This window comes from Phaseolus vulgaris, chromosome 1, assembly GCF_051622355.1.
Source record: "Phaseolus vulgaris cultivar YP4 chromosome 1, ASM5162235v1, whole genome shotgun sequence".
Classification (NCBI taxonomy): Eukaryota; Viridiplantae; Streptophyta; class Magnoliopsida; order Fabales; family Fabaceae; genus Phaseolus; species Phaseolus vulgaris.
This window is the reverse complement of record NC_143498.1, coordinates 50,601,871-50,621,793: the sequence shown is the minus strand read 5'-3', so window position 1 is coordinate 50,621,793 and position 19,923 is coordinate 50,601,871. Positions and strand designations below refer to the sequence as shown.

The following is a 19,923-nucleotide window of genomic DNA, read 5'->3' as shown; positions in this document are numbered from 1 at the left end:
TACACTTAAAATTCATTATTATATATACTTAATATTAAATATTGTGATAATGGAAATTTTGAGTTTCCAATTTTATGGTGTCAACTATACTTAGTCATTTAGAATCTTCATTTTATTTTAAATTTTGATTAAATTAAATATGTGTTTTAAGAATACTAATGTCTCGTTAAAAAGTGAGTTATTACAAAAGAGATTGAGTACTAGTATACGAAGAAAAATGTTAAATATTAGTGAAAAAAGATTAATATCTATAATATACAATAAGAACGTTCTGTTTGGTTATATAAATTGTTTTTCTATTTTACTTTTACTAATATTTTGAAGTCATAATAATATAAAATTCGAAATAAAGGACAATAATGTAAAAAAAATATAACAACACAAAAGAATTAAAACATAGAGGAGAAAAAAAAGAAGAAAATAATTACTCACATTCTATCTATATAATTAGGGTAGTGTTTATAATGTCGTGTTCTATATAATTTTTTTATTATTATATCATAACTTCAATCCATGTAAAATAAATAATATATTTAATTATCTTATTTTAATATAATAAATAAAACCCCATGATAATACATACATATATATATATATATATATATATATTTTACTTATAAAAAAAATAAGAGTGCAGAATAGAAAAGTGCAACACGTGTGATTGTGATTCTGGAAGTTATTGTATGCATTAAAAATATGGTTTTCTTTTCAGGTGTGTAATTAATGGAAAAAATTATTGAGATATCTGTTTTGTTAGGTAGTGTAAAATATAGGTTTTTACTACTGTTTGGTATGGTGGCAGTTGCGTGGAATAGTAACTTGAAATCTGCAGTTGATTTCCTTTTTCCATTGCCTTTCCCTGCTTGCTTTCTACTTTTATGAGGCTAATAGTCTATCAGGAAACCTCAAATTCCATTAAATTTTATTTGCTTTCGTATCTAAGAAAAGAATTTGTTGTTCCCGAGTTGTTTTGTTTTGCTAATTCTTTTTCGTGCTTATTATTGCACATGACTTTGAGGTATGTGAACGTGGTCATATTGTAGTTGTTGAAAGTTTTGAAGTGAACAAGGAAAAAGGGGTGTCAGATTTTTCTCTCCTTCAGGTCCATACACATTCAGATACAACAAAAGAGCAAGGGGGTCTAATCTGCACTCAGCACAAGAAAACAGAGGGATTAGGTACAAGATGTCATTAACTTTATTGTCTCTGTATACAGATTCCGTACTGCTATATTTTAGGTTGAATGAGTTGTTGTAGTGCGAGTGAAAACTAGCATTAGCAAGTCTGAGGGGGTTGGTGGTGTTGTTGCATTGGTAGCAACATTGAAAAAGAGAATGTGATATAACAGAGGAAATGAAAAATTTCAATCCTTTGGTTTGAACAATGTTTAGAGGGAATAGTTCCAATCAACGTGGGTTTCACCCTCCAAGAGTAATAATGGTTCATGATTTGAGGCGTGGCTTCTGATTCATGGAAAGGCCTGTGTTTTTCTGCTCTCACGAAAAGATGCATTATTGTGTTGTTACAGTGATTCCCTGGCTGTCAATTTGGACCAATGATACAACTGTTGCCAGAAAAGAAAATTTTGAACTCACCGGCTGACTAGATCTTGAGTTGAATCCAAAGTGTGAAACCAACTTAAAACGTGACACTAGAAAATATCTTATTCTTCTTTCACCTGCGAATAAGTGCAAATAGTAAGTCAAAAATATTGTGTCAAAGGATAAAGAAAAACAAACTACATGGCATTGAGAATTTCCAAAACAGAGGAGAGAGGTATTGGGTGAATAATGGTCTGGTTTCTCAATAATATGTGAAGAACGGACCAACATATATCTTCATCTCTTAGAATCGGATATCTTCTTACTTGGGATGTTTTTGGTTTTCAGTGATTTGAGGCATTTGATCTATGGGGTCTTTCAATTATACTTAACATTCAAGTGAGTCAAAATTTCAGTAATTTTTAGATGGAATAGTTCAATATTTTTAACTCATCAATTTAATTTGTCTAATTCGTCAATTTAACAGGTCACAATTATGTTTTTGTTTTTTTTTAATTAAAATAAGTAATAATCAATGTTTTATATAAAATTTTATTTATATTAATATTTTTTTATATAATATTAAAGTTTAAAGTTTATGATTTAAGATTTAAGTTTTTTATTATTAAAAAAAGTGATATAATAACTATAATCAAATAAATAGATTCAAAATAAAAAATTATAAAAAAATTAAAAAGTGACAGAGTACGACAATCTATCTTATAATAGAACAAATTATTAATTTAAGTTCTTATAACTTCATTGGACTAAAAAAAATGACCCAATTTATTACATGTGGTTTAGAGTGTTCACATATTTATTTATTAGAATTTTGTTTATTGATGATTAAGTTATCTCAATAAATTTAAACGTTTTTAATAATAAATTATGAAGTGTTTAATATACAATGATAGTGAATGTCATTCTTAAGCCCTTAAGTTATCGGAAAGGATATGAGTGAGTACAAGTAAATTTTTAACCATATTTGTGAGGCATTTATTTGACGGCCATCTCTACAACTTTTATTTTCCTAATTTAGAAGCTTCGTAAAGAGCCATAAGTGTTGAATAGTCTCATTGATCTTTCCCGGGAGATCCAAAATTTTCTTCCTTTCCTTGCTTCGAAGTGATTTAATGCCTTTTCTACTTTACCAAGAATAAACAACTAAAAGAAAAGATTTGACGTCCCTTTTCCTTCAACAACGCCACTTTATTTTTCCACTTTACTCTATCTATCATTATGTTCTCACATTTTTCAACCTTTAAAATGATTTTATATTATCGACATGTCTCTAGTCATCCACAATCATACAATTCTGTATTATTGACCATTCATTTACCAAATAATTGGTCAATTAATAGTACAAATTTTATGAATGTTCTCGCTATTAATAGGAAAAATACAGAACTGAACTCTGAAAACCCTTAATTGAAGAGAAAAATGAATTAATAATACTTCAATGTTTGGCACTGGAATCAGATTATACGAATTTAAATTGTGGCCATGTAAAATAATAACTTCCCACCTTACATCGTGTTAGCCACCTGCACTAAAAAGTGCTTTCCAACTCACTCCAAGCAAACATTTAAATAATGGGACCAGAGTGGGATCAAAATGTGAGTTTGGTTGAATTTATGAAACATGAAATAAATATTTAGTTGGATGTGTTGTGAACTTCTCAACGCTGCACACCTAATACTGTAGTGTTTTTAAGTTTTTTCTTCTCTTGATGAATTTCCTTTTTTCCATAGAATTAAAATTGAAAGGTGTATTTTATTTATAAGATATTACATTTATTCAATATTTGTCTTTTATTTTTTTTATTATACCTGTTCGAGATTATTTCATTATATATAAGTGGGTGTAAACCTTATCCATGAGCCAGTTTTATGGGGTTGAGTAAGTCTTAAAGTTCACTTTGTAATATGACATCAAAGTCATTTTGATTATATCCTAACGAGTGTTTGTTGGACCTATCGAACTGTTATCGAACTATCCATAATATGTTATTCCACACACAAATTGTCACTCTCGATGTAAGGAAGGTAGGTGAATCCACTTTGTAATTACTACCAAGTTGATATTGTTTTCCAATTATTAATTAAGAGTTGTATAAATAAATCTCTCCTTTATAAGGTAGATTTGTAACAATGAATTGTATTGGTGGAAAAGAGAAGAACATGTCCGGCACATCTCCATCATTTGTTTAGACAACAAAATTCTTCTACCTAGAACGATAGGCAAATTAGTGTTCTCGAACTACTCTTCTGACAGAATCTTATTTTATTCTTTCCATTAACCTTTCCTTTTCGTGTAACGCAGGGTTGAAATCAATGGCGAATTGCTTTGTTTTTGTTACAGTTTGGTTTTTTGGTTAACTATTGAGACAGATTAGTTTAAAGTCAAACTTTAAAACTTGATGAACGAAAAAAAACTTTTATTTTCGAATTGAAAGCACGTTTGAGTTTCTTGGGAAAAAAGTTGCTTCTCACGTTACGAGGGCTTTATTTCTTTACTCCTTTATTCTGCTGTCAGGGTTTTGAGGGCATCTGTGAAGACTTTTTCTTCCCCTTTTGTGCATGTTTTAGTATGGCACTTGATCCTTTCCTCATTCTGGTTTAAACTTCTACACTTTGTTAAATCTATAGACACTAATTAGGGATAGTCTAGGATCACACACATTAACTACATGTCTTCCATGTGATATAATGCCACTATAAATTTATAAACACTTATTCTACGCCGTATTTAGACGGAGCAAAGCAAACAAAAATTATAAAATAGAAATTAATTTTTAAATATTAAAATAATTAGTTGTAATAATAACGAAATTAAAGACCATTTTAAGAACTAAAACAAAATTTGGTTTCTAAATTAGTTTATATTATTGTTAAATAATTTTTAAATTAGTATCTAATTAGCAATCAAGATTTTTGTTACCAAATTTAGAAACTAAATAATTGGTAATTAAAACCTTGGTTGCTAATTAGATACCAATTTAGAAACTATTTAACAATAATAAAAACTAATTTAGAAACCAAATTTTGTTTTAGTTTCTAAAATGATATCTAATTTAGTTACTATTGCAACTAATTATTTTGATATCTAAAAATTAATTTTTATTTCATTATTTTTTTTAGTGAATTAATAACTTCAAGAGTTTCAATTTCCTTAAAATATTTGATGGGACTAGACTAAGAGGAGAGGACATTTTATAACAGTTATAAGCAAATGTTTTGCAGAAACTGGGGCTGAAACTGAGATAGGTAGAAACATGTATTAGAGGTGTTTTGAGAAGGAAAAAAAACACATGTTTGAATGCAGGGAGCAATTGGGGAAGTGATGGGCACCATGTGCTATTATCATGTGGCTTCTCCATCCAAACAATGATGAACTCTATAGGATTTTCTCTTGGGTCTTTGTCAAACCATGGTGGCATAATGTGCTGGACCAAAATTTCTGACAATTTTTTTCAAATGATTTGTTTTCATTAATTAATTCTATAACAATGCAGATAATTACAAAAGAAAGCGTACGAAAAGAAATGTTTTTTTCTTATTGTTTGGGACCTGGGAGTTGATAGAGTTTCATTATGAGTTGAAAAGAGAAAGAAATGCTTTTATAGAGATCCGAGTTTGCAGTAAGCAACCTTTACAACTCATTCAGAATGGTTTTTCTGTCAACAGTCAATTAAATTTGCAACCTTAACATTATATATGGAAAATGGTAATCACATCTCAAAACACATCACTTGTTTGAGTAGAGATTCTGATATAGGATCTGAAGATACCAATGCTTCATTGGGCTATTCTTATACATATATAATGCAAACTTTATGGATATGCTATTAGTCATATCTGTGTCGATAGAGTTTCATTATGAGTTGAATCATCATATCTGATGCATTGTTCGGTGGACTCAAGTAGTGTGAAACTACACTAGAGGTGGCAGAACAATTGTGAATGCAATTTTTATGTGTCTGAAGATGAAAGTCCACGGAAAAGAGTATGGGCCATAAAGGTCATAATTGTGTAGAGTGGTAGAGGAGCATGTGAATTAGATTATGGGAATGGGAAAGAAAAGTAATGCAATATGTCTTTGTAAGTTTTGATCTGTGCCTGAAAAAGTGGTAGGCAGTGAGTTGGGTACGCCTTTGTACTATAGTTTGGTTCATTGCTGGTGTTTCCACTTGAAAATATAAGTGTGAAGAAAAGGAGTAGTGGTGCAATTATAGACTTTTGTGATCCCACAGGTTGAAAATTAACATGAAGCCAAACCCTTCTTTTGTCCCCTAATAAGAATCAGATGAAACAGAAACAGCCCTACCTCTTCTTGCTTTTTATATTTTGTTTAATTTCCTTTTGCACCAAATATTGTGGTGAATCCTTAATTGCATAAATTTGTAATAATTGCTAACAGTATAAAAGGACAATGACATAAAATAAAAGCAGGGTGTTTGTTTGCTTCATTTACTTAAATAATTAAATTCGAAGACATAGTTGGTGTTTAATATCAACTATTCATTCAAGGTCATTTACAATTGTTCTATAACTTCAAATGTATCCATTAAGTGCCTATTTATTTTTATGTCAAGAGAATGTCTATTCTCTAGCCGTGAAAAGAGTTTAATAGAATTTGATAATTATATTTTATCCAAAATAAATAGGAGAAATAAATTTCTTTTAAGATAAGTTGAAAGATAAATCATAAGTGTAATTTAAGAATTACTTATAGTATTTACATGATATATATTGCTATAATATTACTATACTTAATTTTTTGCTTTCTATCTTTTTTTATAAAGAAAATTATGCAAATGTGTTACATAAATAAAATTTGTTTGTATATTGTTTACGTATAAATAAAAAAAGCATATTTTCATCATCCTTTGCAATAAATTTCAGATTTTTTTTTGGTTAGTTAAAGAATTTAAAAGAATTTGAAATTTTAAAAAGTGAAAAAGATGTCTAGTTCTTTAATTACAACTACTCAAATTTTAGTAGCATTCTTTTAAAAATAGTAACAAATTGTATCTCTGGATTAAGCAAGATAAGATATCACTTCATATATGAAATCAATAATGTCGGAAAGAAAATAATTTTTAATTATTTTCAAAAATAAATAATCAGTATTAATGTCATAATTAAGAAAATATTCAAATTTTCTTTTTGAGGAACACAAGAAATAAGCAATATTAGGCAAGAGTCTTGCTTCATTTATGATTGGGCTTGCGCATGGGCCGTATATATCTCATAGATGGTTTTTGTTTTTGCATCCTTACATTTTTCGAAACACCCAAATTATCCTTGACAGTTTTGGGTAGTTCCGAAATAAGGGGTGTTCTGCAAGTAAAAGATGTTTTCAAAATAAGAAATACGGAAGACAAAAAAAAATCTTGAATACTCTTTCCATAACACATTTTTCAACTTCCAAAATGGTAAATCTAAAATTCAAAAAATGTGTTTAGAAAAAGGATATTCCAAAATGGTCATGGACTATTTTTTTGGAATGTAATATATGTACTCTCCCATCTTATTCCGAATTTGTCATTTCCACTACTTGTTCTCAACCATGTCCATGAAAATGCAGAGAAGAAAAAAGGAGGGTGGTCTGCGGTGATTTTTAAAAACTCTGAAGTTAATTTTGTAAATTCATATAAGTGTAGGGTGCAAAAAAAAATAAAAATGTATGGATCCAATAAGAAACGCCCCTCAGATAACTTCCATCTAAAATCCAAAAGTTGTTCCACAAGATAACCAAACAATAGTGGCTTTTTAAGGTTTCTTAGCTTAAATGGACCTGAACGAATGGTTGTTTGATGTGAAATGGTAAAGACTTGAATTAATTTTTTTTATTTACTTAATCTGGGATGTATGTTTGAGATTTTGAGTTATCTGCACATGAAATTTCAAGATAATGAAGAGTGATGTTGCTTTGTTGGATGGATAGAGATGATAAAATTTAGTGACACAACCAATGGTGTTAGGGATTTTTCTTTTGCATACTTGGACCATTTCAATGTTTGTTGCAGTTTTTCTGTTAGTGGATCCTGTTTATATTGCCATTTATGATTTTTTTGGATTTGATTTTAAGATGGATTGAGGGATAGGAAAAAGATAGAATTAAAAGGAAAGTGAGTTTGTTTCTATTAAGAGAAAAATAGTAAAATAGTAGAAAAATTATTAAAGTTGATGTGATCAGACTAGAATAATTGATAAATAAAAATTTGTAATTAATAAAAAAAGTAAGATTTCAATTTTACCTTTCTCACTAAAATTAATTGAAAATGAAATATAATTTATTTATAGGATTAGGGTTACGGGTTCAAAGATTAGGGTTTAATATAATTAAATATAGGGTTTAAGTTATAGGGTGTGTCTATTAAATTTTTCTCTCGAGCGTCTACTGTAGATCGTCTGCTCCTGCATACAGACTGTCTGTTCCTTGTATTTTAGGACCGTCTGTCCAATGTAATTTTGAACCGTCTACTCTTACAACAATCTTGATCGTCTGGTGTTTCTTTTCTTGATTGTACATTGTTTCTTTTACGTGTTCTTGTGCCACTACAATCTTCTTCTTCAACGAGGGCTTCCATGGGTGCCATGTTCCAATAATGCTTGAATCAGATTCAGCATCTGCACAGCTTGGGTCGTGGCGGTAGTTGACGTAAAGACAGAACCTACTACGTTTACAAGACTTGGCAGCCTCTTTCTTTTTCATAGCAGATTAACTTAAGTTTTCTCTTAAAAATAACATTAGAAGTGGTAGAAAATATAATCTATGAGCTATAAATTTACACTTCGTTCAACAATTTTGGAATAAAAGCTTTTAATCACTTAATGTTATAAAATAAACAATAACCCGAAATCAGTAAATGCCTGTGAAATTACTTGCTATAATAATGATTACATGGTGTGCTCGCAGGACTTTGAAGTGGTCCTAACATGCATGAACCAAATATGAATAAATAAGAATTCACCTAATGCTCAATTGGTTGTATATTGGACATAAAAGCGTGAGTTGGTGAGAGCTAAAGCAATCAGAAATGTGCTTGTGAATATGTGATGCTGTATTTCTCTATACAATTGCTGTTGAAGAGAGATACAATAAATTTTGAAATGAAAGAATAAAGAATGGTATAACTGTGTCACCAACAATGTGCCCTCCTATAACTGTCCCATCTGAAGAACGAAGAATGGTTATGTCTTCATCTTAAGCTAATCAAGTTACATCCAACCAGTAACAACCGTGCAGGAAACAGAAGCACTACAAACCATTGCATGTGCTGCGATGCAACAAGCCTACTGAACCTTTTCAATGACTCACTCCCAGTGTGGATGATGCCAAAGAAAGAAAGATGGTCGTGAATCACATTCACCGATATCATGGACCCCCCAACAACTGCCCCACTCCCACTTCCACATGGGAGCACCAGAGGCCACCACACCTTTAGCCTTTGCTCTCTCCTTGCCTTGCGAATCTGGCTAAGTTCTTGGCGAATCACGGTTCTCACACATTTCAAGTAGGAATTCATGTCGTGATCCCTCTGAATGGTTCCTCCGGATCCATAGGCAGATCGGTCACTTAATATCTCAAGTGGGTGTGGTGAGTTCAAGAACACCATCTGTGCTGCCCGGATCTGTTTTAATGTGTCACTTGATTCTGACAAGTGACCACTCAAAAGATATAGACCACTGCCCGAGGGCAGAAGATGATGACTTGGTGAAAATTTCTCATCTGGCTGTAGGATCAAGAGTTCACCCATTGGTGCATACAGTAGCTTCTGCAATAAAAGATTCATCAAGAATTCAGTGAGGCTAAAAATGCAAAGGAAATTGTAAATAATCCCTCTAAGAGATAGAGTGAACTGTTACTGGATATATAACTGTATGAAAATTAAATTCATAAGCTTGTTAAATAAGTGCTTGATTATGTTGGTTAGTGATTACCCAAATGGTAAAAAAGTGGACTTTACCTGGTTATTAAGGCATGGATGACTGCGGAAGTTACCATTAACGGCCTTTAGCAGTTCAGCAATATGGGTAGGGTACTTGCAAGAAAATGCTCGTGGTACTATGTCTCTGTGCATTGTGATTGCTTGAACATGACTCCGTGGCAATCCTAACTTGTCAAGAAGACTATCACCTCCACACATGATGGATGGGGCGCCAAATGTTATGACAGGAAGCAGAGAAGACAATGGTGCTTCCTTTCTTATTAACAGCATAAGGTTTACAAGTAATGCCAAGCTTCCCCCAAGAGAATGACCAGTGAAACGGCAAGTTGCACGGGAATCATGAGATTTTAGGTGTGCACGAATTTCTGGCAACATCTGTTGATAAGTTCCCTTTGCAGCCTCATATATCCCTCTATGTACATGAACATCTAACCCCTGACAAAAATAAATCCTCGTTTCAGTAAGGGGGAACATTAAAAAGAAACACTAAGCTAACTTAGCTTTCAATAATAATAGTTACCTCAAATTTAACTGGCTCAAATAGTAGGTTCGCTTTCCAGGAAGCAAATGTCTCGGAACCCTGCATATTATAACAATGATTAATTGGACATATCACAGTAAATATAAATCCAAAATTGACATAAAAATGTTCACTGCTAAATGGCATTACTAGCTACCCGTTAATGCTTTTATCACGTTCAAGTGTTCATGCATTACCATTTTTATAAGAATACTGCAATTAAATGTTCTCTATGACAAAATAAAATCATGTTCCTGATTAATATCACACACCTGGATCACAAAATATCTTGTAGCAGTCTTGTCATCGTCGCATACGAACCATTCACAGGGTGAAGAGGTTGTCGAGCTCAAATGATCTGCAAATGCCTGTTTTACATCCTCATTTGCAGCAACAACTGCTGTTACCGAATCAGTAGTTGCCTTCAGAGCGGCCTCCTCTGTTTTTGTCATCTTATCTCCGTTAAAGCTTTTATTGCTTGCTTCATGTGAACCTTCACCTTCCACAGCATTGGAAGATGTGAATGGAAGTATGCTCTTTGTTTGAGTACGGAGATAAGAGGCTGCAGAAGCAGCAATCTCGTATGCAGTACATGCACAAATCATGCGTCCACCGTTCTTTTTCTCTTTTGTTTCTCCCACATCCTTCTCGTTAGCTTCTTCTTTCGGAATTGCAGCTGATGTCTGGTTTTTTTCGGCTGCCACAGCTAATTTCTTTTTCTCTATGGATGAAGTTACAAAACGCAGTCCATGGTTTTTGAGGAGGATCCCAGGCTAATTTAACAAAGACATGATGTAAATTAGTATCATAAATTGGTGATTCTTGAAAAACCAAATTCCTAGTTTTGATTACAAAAATGCTAATTAGTGCCTCATCCACATTAAACCATAGAAGGGTTTTAGAAAAGTATATTCGTATATCTCAGTGACCTGACAATTATACATTGAGGAAATCTTCAGAGAATGATATTCAAAGGTATCATGCAAAATTTCCACTAAACCAGTGTCTGAAAATTTCTAAATCTGATTCATTTATAGTAAAATGCAAATTGTTGGCTAGAAAAGAAGGAAATGGAGGATTTAAAATACTTTGATTTTTGGGATAGAATATGCCAAATTGCCCAGGTGGGATATGCGTGCATATAATCTAGCTTCGGGCAATGACACCCTCCGAAGCATTCTCGAAAACGAGTCTCTATCGAACAAAACCTCTTCATTTTCTTCTTCGTTGTCTTCCTCTTCGTCTTCATCATAATCAACCCTACAACCACCACACTCTTCCTCCTCCTCCTCCTCTTCATCCGTTAGATCATTTATAACAACTTTGGCTTCATCGTTCCTCTGTTCCACGCTCCAAACAGACCTTGCATGAAAAATCTTGAAAACCGAATTCCCGTTTTGTCCCTCTCCTTCTTTAGTTTCATTCTCTGCCAAAACGGCGTCGTCTACGGCGAGACCATTGTAGCCGGAGGCATTCCCCGTGAGTTGTTGTGGCCATAAAGACGTCAAAGGGTATCTAAAGGAGAATCTGGAAAACAGGGAGCGTCCCACCGTGCTCACCTGAGACTGCGACGCGTAATCATTTGCGCGTGCAGTTGCAGTAATGGGAATGGTCGAAGGAGCTATCTTACAGATGCTACTGTGTAAACACAGAGCATCCATTATGGTTATGTTACGTTACGTTACGTTACGATCACTCAGTATTACGATTTGTTCGCGTTGGTTCGGTTTGGTTTGCAGATTAAGAAGAAAAGGGAAGGAGAAGGTGGAACCCAAAGGTTCTTCAGGTTCCCTCGATCTGTGTTGAACGAAATGAGATGAAAGAAGAGAAAGTAAGCGTTGGAACCAAACGGATATCCAAAAATAGGAAATTTTATTTGCTAATCTGAGGGTTCGTTCCAATTTCGAAATTTGCAAGTTATGAAGCTCTGTCGCAGCTCTGTCGTTTTATTATGAAGTGCGTGGCAGAGCGCGTGGTTGTTCTCAAGTACCACGTCGTATAAAGTGTAAATGAACAACATGGCTACAATCACTGACGTGTTCCTTGATTCTGTGTTTTCTTTCGGTTTCTTCCTCAAACCTGTTCCTATCTTTTTGGGGAGATTGTCACCGTCACGCACTTGGGTAGCGTATCTTCTCTACTCGCCCGCTACAACACATGTCACCACCTTCCTCGTTTCCTGCATTTACCAAATCTCCTCCCTTCTCAATCTACACTATTATCTATTTCTTGCTGTGTCTATCACATGCAAATATTTTTCCAAAACTTATTCTTTACTCAAAACTTTCTTATATATCTTTTCTCTTTAATCTTTACATAAACATTCAGAGATGTATGATTTATGCTATAACTGAAATTCAAAAAGAAATAAATATATAAATTTTGTTTTTAGTTTACAAATACAAATTTTAATATACTTTTTCCTAGCTATTAATATTTTATGGAATTTAATGAATTTTAATTTAAGGATAAAGATAATAAATAAAAAAAAATGAAAAGAATAACAGATTTTGTTTTTCAGTCGATCAATCTACTATTTTCTCTCTCCTCTCGAATGAACTCCTTATACACTCATCTCTCTTTTCTCCTTCTCTAATTCTCGTGAATTCTAGATTCGGATGGTACCTGCAAAAGATACTCTGACATTCAAGTAAGATTTTGATGTTCGGTATTTGGTACTCTGCACTCGGTGTTATTAGTACTGAATGATGACGTTATCTAGTGCTGGATTACTAATTAGTCTCGTTGGATCTCTACTCGATCGTACAGACTGATGTAGATAAAGATGAAATAGATATAATGACATGGTTGAGTGATTATATTCAGTAAAATAAGAAGGAAGTATTAACATTGTCAAAATAAAAGTTAATAAGGAGGAAGTATCACTCGTCTTTAATTTTGATTATGTTAGATAAAACTAACTAACAAATTGATTGGTTGTTGGAAAGTAATTGCTGTAACGAAAAGTTATTAAATTATAAATGTATAATCAAATTATTAGATAAAATAATTAATAAAAATTAAATGATAAAATTAGTCGTGTCTATACTATGTTTTTTTATCATTTGTAATTTGCAATTAATATTAAACTCTTTTTTAAATATTGAATTCGTTAACTTAGCGAAATAAAAGAAGATAATTTACACTGATGTTATATATAAGAATGGAGGAAAAGACCAACAGGCAGTTATTGGTAAAACAAAAACTAACATTGTTTTGGAGGTCCTAAATTACATCCCATAATTTTTTAATAATAATTATTTTTACTTTTAATTCATATATTTTAAATATTGTGTATTTATTATTAATCTTATATAAAATGTTATAGTATTTCTATTAAAATTTAAACTATATAAAAAAATAAACATAATTTAATAGACATAATATATTTAAAATAACATAAAATAATTTAAATACAAATACAATACGAGAGATATTTAAAATAATAAAATAAAACAAAAATATATCGTATACAATATTAATATATCGAATTATAATCATGAAATAGTAAAATAAATATTTTTTAATAATATAGTATCTAAAATAAATAATATAATATACAAGTATGTAGATTATAATAAATTATTTTTCATTATTGTCAAAATTTTATGTATAAAATATTGAAAATAAAAAGATACTTTATGTATAAAAAATGTAATGTTTCAACGAACAATACGGTCAAACTTTTCAACTAAAATGGCGTGTTAAATATATTCTTTGATTCTAATTTGCAATATACGAACACTTTTTTAGAATTATTTTGAAAACAATTGAAACTTTATTTCCTTAAACTCGTTTGATCTAATTAATTGAGGTACAATTTTTAACTAGTTTCGACTGTATTCTCACCAAAGACTCCGAAAAATTAAGTAATAAAAGACATTATCGTAAAGAAAATAAAATTAATGGATAATTTAAATGAAGCCTCATAAAATGAATCAAATTAAAATTATCTATCTTAAGGACTATTAGATAACATTCATATTTTTAATGGATATGAATTGTACTTCACTTAAAATTACTATTACAGATTGATGATATTTTGTTTTAACATTGTTAGATGGAAATTTTCACTGTGTATGTGGGTATATGAAATCAAACCGATCCAATCCAATAAAAAACACTTTGAATTAAGTATTTTGAGTGGTTGAGTCAAATTCAACCCAACTTAATCAAATATGTTGTTTATTGGGTTAGATATTGAATTTGGTATTTAATCCATGATTTTCTTTCTTTATTATCTTATCCTCCTTGAACTAATTTTTGAGTTCTTAAACTATTTTTAATAAATCTTTAATAACACATTGTCATGATCAAGAATTATATTTACTTTTTACTTCAAGAAATCATTGTAAACTCAAATTTATTTATAGTTGTTGATTTTTGTATAAAAGGAGAGTAGTTTTTTTTCTTTGTAAGAACTTGTTCTTATAGAGGATTAGCTCTTACCAAATATCAAATTTCAATGACAAACATCATGAAAAAAGTTTACAGTTTACAAATTGATTTTGGACGATAAAGATGCTCTCTCATCTTTTCACATCTGCATCAAATTAAAATTTTGGACGAAAAAGTTTACAGTTTACAAATTATTTTACTAAATTCAAACACTTAAAATATTATCATAAAATAAAGTCAAATAGCTTAAAGATAAACTATTTCGAAGCCCACATTGGCATTACTACACTTGACCTAGTTTGTAGCTGTAAAAGAGTGGCTAGAGTAGTTACAGGTTTTACCTCGATCATTGATTTAAATCAATCATTAAAATATTTGTTTATGTGCACCCCAATGTTATTACATTCTTGGTGAGCAAACAAAACAATCAAAATGAGTAATGCACGAAGACATAAACACGAGTCACGTGCCCATCTACGAGAAAATCTCGCAACAACAAACAAATGAGTTTACCAACCTTGTTGAAATGAAAGTTTAATAACCGTTGAGAATTGAGGGCAAGTACATACGTAACGTACAAAGGTTATTGTCCATCTGCATTCTAATCTAGTTCCGCAGCTACAAATGTATCAACTTCAGTAAGACGGAAAGTTCTATAGCAATCTAATCTAGTGAACAAGATGAACGAATTCATCACGGTACAAAAACAATGGAAGCATTTTTTTCAGCTAGTGTTACGCCTTGCATCAAAATAGTAGCACGGCCAAGAAAGCAATTGAATTCACCGGACGGCAAAGGATTACAGGATGCACATCATTACGAAGGGGAAAGGGTTCTATTTGATAACTAACAAAAAAGGGCATGGAGGGGAAGCCCTAGGTATGCGTTTACTATAACCACTTAACCATGTCACCCTTAGGACATAATGGACGAAGTAATACGTATCTTTTTTGTACTCTAACCAAGAATTGCTTGTATCTTTGTTTTCTGCTCCTCCGTTAGTGACGTGGGGAATAGAACCTCAAAAGTGACGTAAAGATCTCCTTTTTTGTTGCTCATGTGCAATGGCATACCCTCCCCTTTGAACTTCCTCACCTGCTTTGGCTTTGTGATTTCCTGAGCAGTCAAAATAAGTTTGTCAATTGTGTTCCTCACACACACCAACACCAACACCAATTGGGATCTGAAGCAAGGATATTTCTTACTCACCTTTGTGCTTATGTTCACCAGATGCTCGTCTAGGTGCTTAATGGTCTTCTCAAAACCAACAAGGGCTTGAACCTGAAGAAGATTCATGTTAATATCACAATGTAAAGAATTTTAAGGATGCCAATATACCGGTTCGCAAAATCAACAAATGTCTTTATTTCAAATAAGCCGTGCTGCCCAGAATAGCAAAGGCATCGTACAACTCAAGCAATTGATATGCAAATCACCAAAGGGCAATACTTACCAGAGTTATAGTTACAGTAGAGTGCAAGTCATTGGCTTCTCTTCTGAAGACATCATGTGGTGCAGTACGGATACGAAACTGTTCAATCATGAATTGTCAACACCCTGTATACCCAATAATCATGGATATCGAAAGTAACAAATTACTAACCCTTAAATCTCCAGATTCTCCATCAATTATGGGCTCACCATCCTCATAAAACAGCACCTCCTGTGAAAGGACAATAACTTATAAATCTACGGTCTTCAATTGTCAAAGTTTTAAATTTAAAAAAAAATCAGCAAGCTTCCCCCAATCACAATTCGTATACATCATTTAATTGCAACATAACACTCGCAGAGCACAGTGGAAAATAGAGAAATGAAAAAGCTTATTGTTAGCATTCATTTTTATTGTACAATCAGCATAAGTGGAAAATAGAGAACGGATACAGAAAGCGCAGTACAAAGCAGCTTTTTGACTCCTTGGTTGGTAAGCGGAAAACCTTAAAATTGAAACTCCGCCCTTCTCACATTTGGAATTTCAGTTTTTTATTCTCACTTTACTACTACAGTTTCCCTCATGCTTAACAATGTCAATTGGTTCAAGTAGCAAAATCCATGTAGTGGAAAAAAAGGTTTTGGCTGTTGGAGTTGCATAACTAAACATTCACTTTCTTCGAGTGTAATTATAGCACTGAGTTCCCAATATAGACACAGAAAAATAGAAAAAAAGAATGTACCAACGATAATTTAGAAGCATTGATGATATTGACAGTGAGGATTTTATGTACTAGGTGACCGTAGATAGTTTGGAAACCAAGAAATAACTTGCGTATGGCCATTGGTACAATTTAGTAAATAGTTTGACTTCCTGTTAATACATAAATGAAGAGCAGGTTTATCATAGCTTAAAATTATATTTAGCAGTTTTTATTGTAAAAAACGTAGTTTAAAAAGTATTCTGTTTGGAAACATTGGCTTAAATTTTTTAACAGATAAGCTAATTTTATGTATTTAGGATTTTGAAGCTTATGATTATTTTTTAAAACTAAAATTGGATTTATAAACCCCTTAGTCTTCCGAATTTATATATAGTACACATGACGGTATACAGATTTTATGAAAATGTAATATGACATCCTATGCATACTTAAAGTCTGTGTATGAACTTTAATAGATTACCTGTCCATCTTGCATGCCTTTCTCAATATCAACAGTGACGAAATACCCCTCCCTTACGTATTTGACATTAGGACATTGCTCACAGACCTGGACAGGTAAATTCAGAAATATGGGTGAAAATTTTCCACATATGGCAGTAAATGTCATGAAACATGAAATCAGTGTGTTAGCGGTATAGGCATCTTTAAAAAATAACAAGGGTAAAGACAAATGTTTTCCTATCAACATTCTCAGATGTACTCTTTACCTGCTCTGTCATCTGTTGAAACATCCCAGGTCCAATTTGCTTGTGATAAACCTCATTTCTACAGTTACAGCGTCTTTTCCCAGGTGCTGACTTTAGTACATTCTTTTCCCTCCAAACCTGAAAATTGAAATGCAATGGCCATAAAAAGGAGAAATAATAACCAAATAACTCTGAAATTCTATATTTCAAGTCATTGATGCATGATTAAGTCATTAAGTAACGGATCAAATCTCTCCATTAAAAATATCTATTGTGACAGTTTAAACTATGTCTGACAAGTGGTTAAAGTGCTTCCTCAATGAATATATTTAACCGCATGAGACAGACGATAAGTATCTACGATAAATTGGAGAAGCAAATTAAGAAAAACTACAGGAATTGTCAGATATCATGTGTACGTGGAATATGTTACATGACACGACCATTAGATGCACGTGGCAAATCTAGATGTAAGTTTCACCTCTCAACTATTAGTTGCTGCTCATTTTATTTCTAATTTTCTACTGGCTAATGTAGCAAAATAAAAGTGTACTTTGGCCGATACCATGTTTCACATGAAAACCAATTAGAAAATCTAGGACCTCTTCCATGTCGGTTTATATTCTTAGAATAAAACATTTAGCTGAAATTCAACAATGGCATGTGGCACACAAACACATCAGATATATAGAATTAATGTGTGTACTCAGAGCCAGAACGACAACTAGATATGGCCTCACCTTCAACGTACCCCCCATGTACAAATCTTCAAGTGTAGCATCCAATTCAACAATCACGTCATCTCCCTTTACAATTTTCTCTTCTTCCTCCATTGATCCTCCACCAAAGAAACTAAAACAAACAATTATGTTTCACAGCGTCACTCATAAAACCAAACTCAGGGCCCCATGCTATAAAAATAAACACACAAATATGGCAGAATAAATACACATCCATGGTTCTGAATTGTTGTCCGCAACAGCAATATGATATTGTTGTTGCGGTGCTACTCGCAATCACAACAGCCAGTAGGTGCAGTTTAATTTTTGTTCACATAAATGGCCGCAGAGACACAATTCAGTCTAGCAAATCCTTAGCATTGTTCAATTTCACTTGTTTATCAAAATAGTAACAAAGACTTAGATTTTAATCTTCTATTTTAACTTCTAAGAGTCAATAATTGAATGGGTTAGGTCATGTGGAATGTTGACGGAATACAGAAGGCACCTCATCATAATTGTAAAATAATATACCAATAATTAGAATAATGGTCAAATTCTTATTTTTACTTTTTAATGCAAACGTATAATAATCTCACACCGCAACTGTCACAAAGCCTACAACCAAGACCGCAAATTAGACCATGCAGGCATCCATAACACAGCAGTCAGCCTATTCACCACAATGTAATCTTAGGCCAAAAATCAATGGCTAAATTGAGATTTACAACATAGATCAATAAAACCACATAAATGCTCTGATTAGACTATTAAAGTGAGTTAGTAAGAATATTATAGAAAACCTGTATATCCTTCCTCAGTTAGTTGCCTCTCTTGGCCCATTCATGTACTCTTTTGAATGTTTTTATGTACATATACTAATTAAAGCACAATGATGTCAAATGAAGAAATAGTGATTATTAGCACAAGAAAACCATGTCGACAGGGATAGATTAAGAACTAATACAACAAACGCCATAGAAAATGACTTACGTGCTAAAAATATCTTGGAAGTTCATTCCACCACCTCCACCTCCACCAGCAGCATGCTGCTTCAAACCCTCCTCACCATACCTGTCATAAATGCCCCTTTTCTCCCTATCCGACAACACTTCATACGCTGCCAGTAATAACAAACGAAACCAGCCACAAAAACCATTAAAAAACCAACCCAGATGGAAATAGCACAACAGATCATGAAAACCAAATCAACCAAAGGTACAAATATACCATTGTTAATCTCAGCAAATTTCTTGTTCGCTTCTTCATTGCCCTGATTCTTATCAGGATGATACTTCAAGGCTAGTTTCCTATACGCCCTCTTTATCTGCTCGTCCGATGCACCCTTCGACACTTGAAGTACATCGTAATAGCTCTTCCTGAATCACGTTCAAACGAAAATACACATATATTAGAAAAGTGCAATGCAGAAGAAAGTAAGTGTACGCGGTGTTTAAAGGAGGGAGAGGGAGGGAGGAAAGGTACCCAGCAATGGCACTGAGAGAATAAGAGAGAGCGCACAGAAGGAAAAACAGCTTGATTCTTCGATGCGCCATGAAGAGATTTGGATCTCTCCGAAAGGGAATTTGAATTTTAGGGCTCTGCTATGGTCCCTGGGATCTCGTTGGAAGCGGAATCAAAATTGAGGGTTAGGGTCCGGGAATGCGTGCGTTTAAGGAATATTGCGCTTGTAATGCGTATGTATGGTGTATGTGGGTGGTGCTTCTATCTTACAGTGGCGGACCTCAAAGTGATTCCGCCAAGACTTGACTACGGAGTATGGAGTCGACAATACGCTTTGCTTTGCAACGTGTTCGTTTCCAAACTGACCAATCACCGTGAGCCTTTAGTTGTTCCGACCAATCATAGCTCTCCACGTCGATTTTCCCATTCACGCGTTTCATTCCCTTCCTAACGTCCTGGAAACTCCGTAAATTCCAATTCAC

General features: G+C 32.8%; 2 protein-coding genes across 2 annotated transcripts; both read right to left on the bottom strand.

Annotated features, from left to right (window-relative positions):
• Nucleotides 1-8,505: 8,505 nt before the first annotated feature.
• On the bottom strand, nucleotides 8,506-11,750 carry LOC137816238 (phospholipase A1 PLIP2, chloroplastic). Its single transcript, XM_068619314.2, has 5 exons — nucleotides 11,107-11,750; nucleotides 10,291-10,791; nucleotides 10,019-10,078; nucleotides 9,517-9,933; nucleotides 8,506-9,324 (listed from the first exon to the last, which is right to left on the bottom strand). The coding sequence occupies exons 1-5, from the start codon at nucleotides 11,677-11,679 to the stop codon at nucleotides 8,749-8,751; spliced, it is 2,127 nt and encodes a 708-aa protein (XP_068475415.1). The 5' UTR covers nucleotides 11,680-11,750; the 3' UTR covers nucleotides 8,506-8,748.
• A 3,170-nt stretch (nucleotides 11,751-14,920) lies between these two features.
• ATERDJ3B (DNAJ heat shock family protein) lies at nucleotides 14,921-19,923 on the bottom strand. Its single transcript, XM_068617682.1, has 10 exons — nucleotides 19,463-19,923; nucleotides 19,208-19,356; nucleotides 18,971-19,097; nucleotides 17,999-18,110; nucleotides 17,280-17,396; nucleotides 17,033-17,119; nucleotides 16,020-16,079; nucleotides 15,870-15,947; nucleotides 15,626-15,697; nucleotides 14,921-15,532 (listed from the first exon to the last, which is right to left on the bottom strand). The coding sequence occupies exons 1-10, from the start codon at nucleotides 19,531-19,533 to the stop codon at nucleotides 15,374-15,376; spliced, it is 1,032 nt and encodes a 343-aa protein (XP_068473783.1). The 5' UTR covers nucleotides 19,534-19,923; the 3' UTR covers nucleotides 14,921-15,373.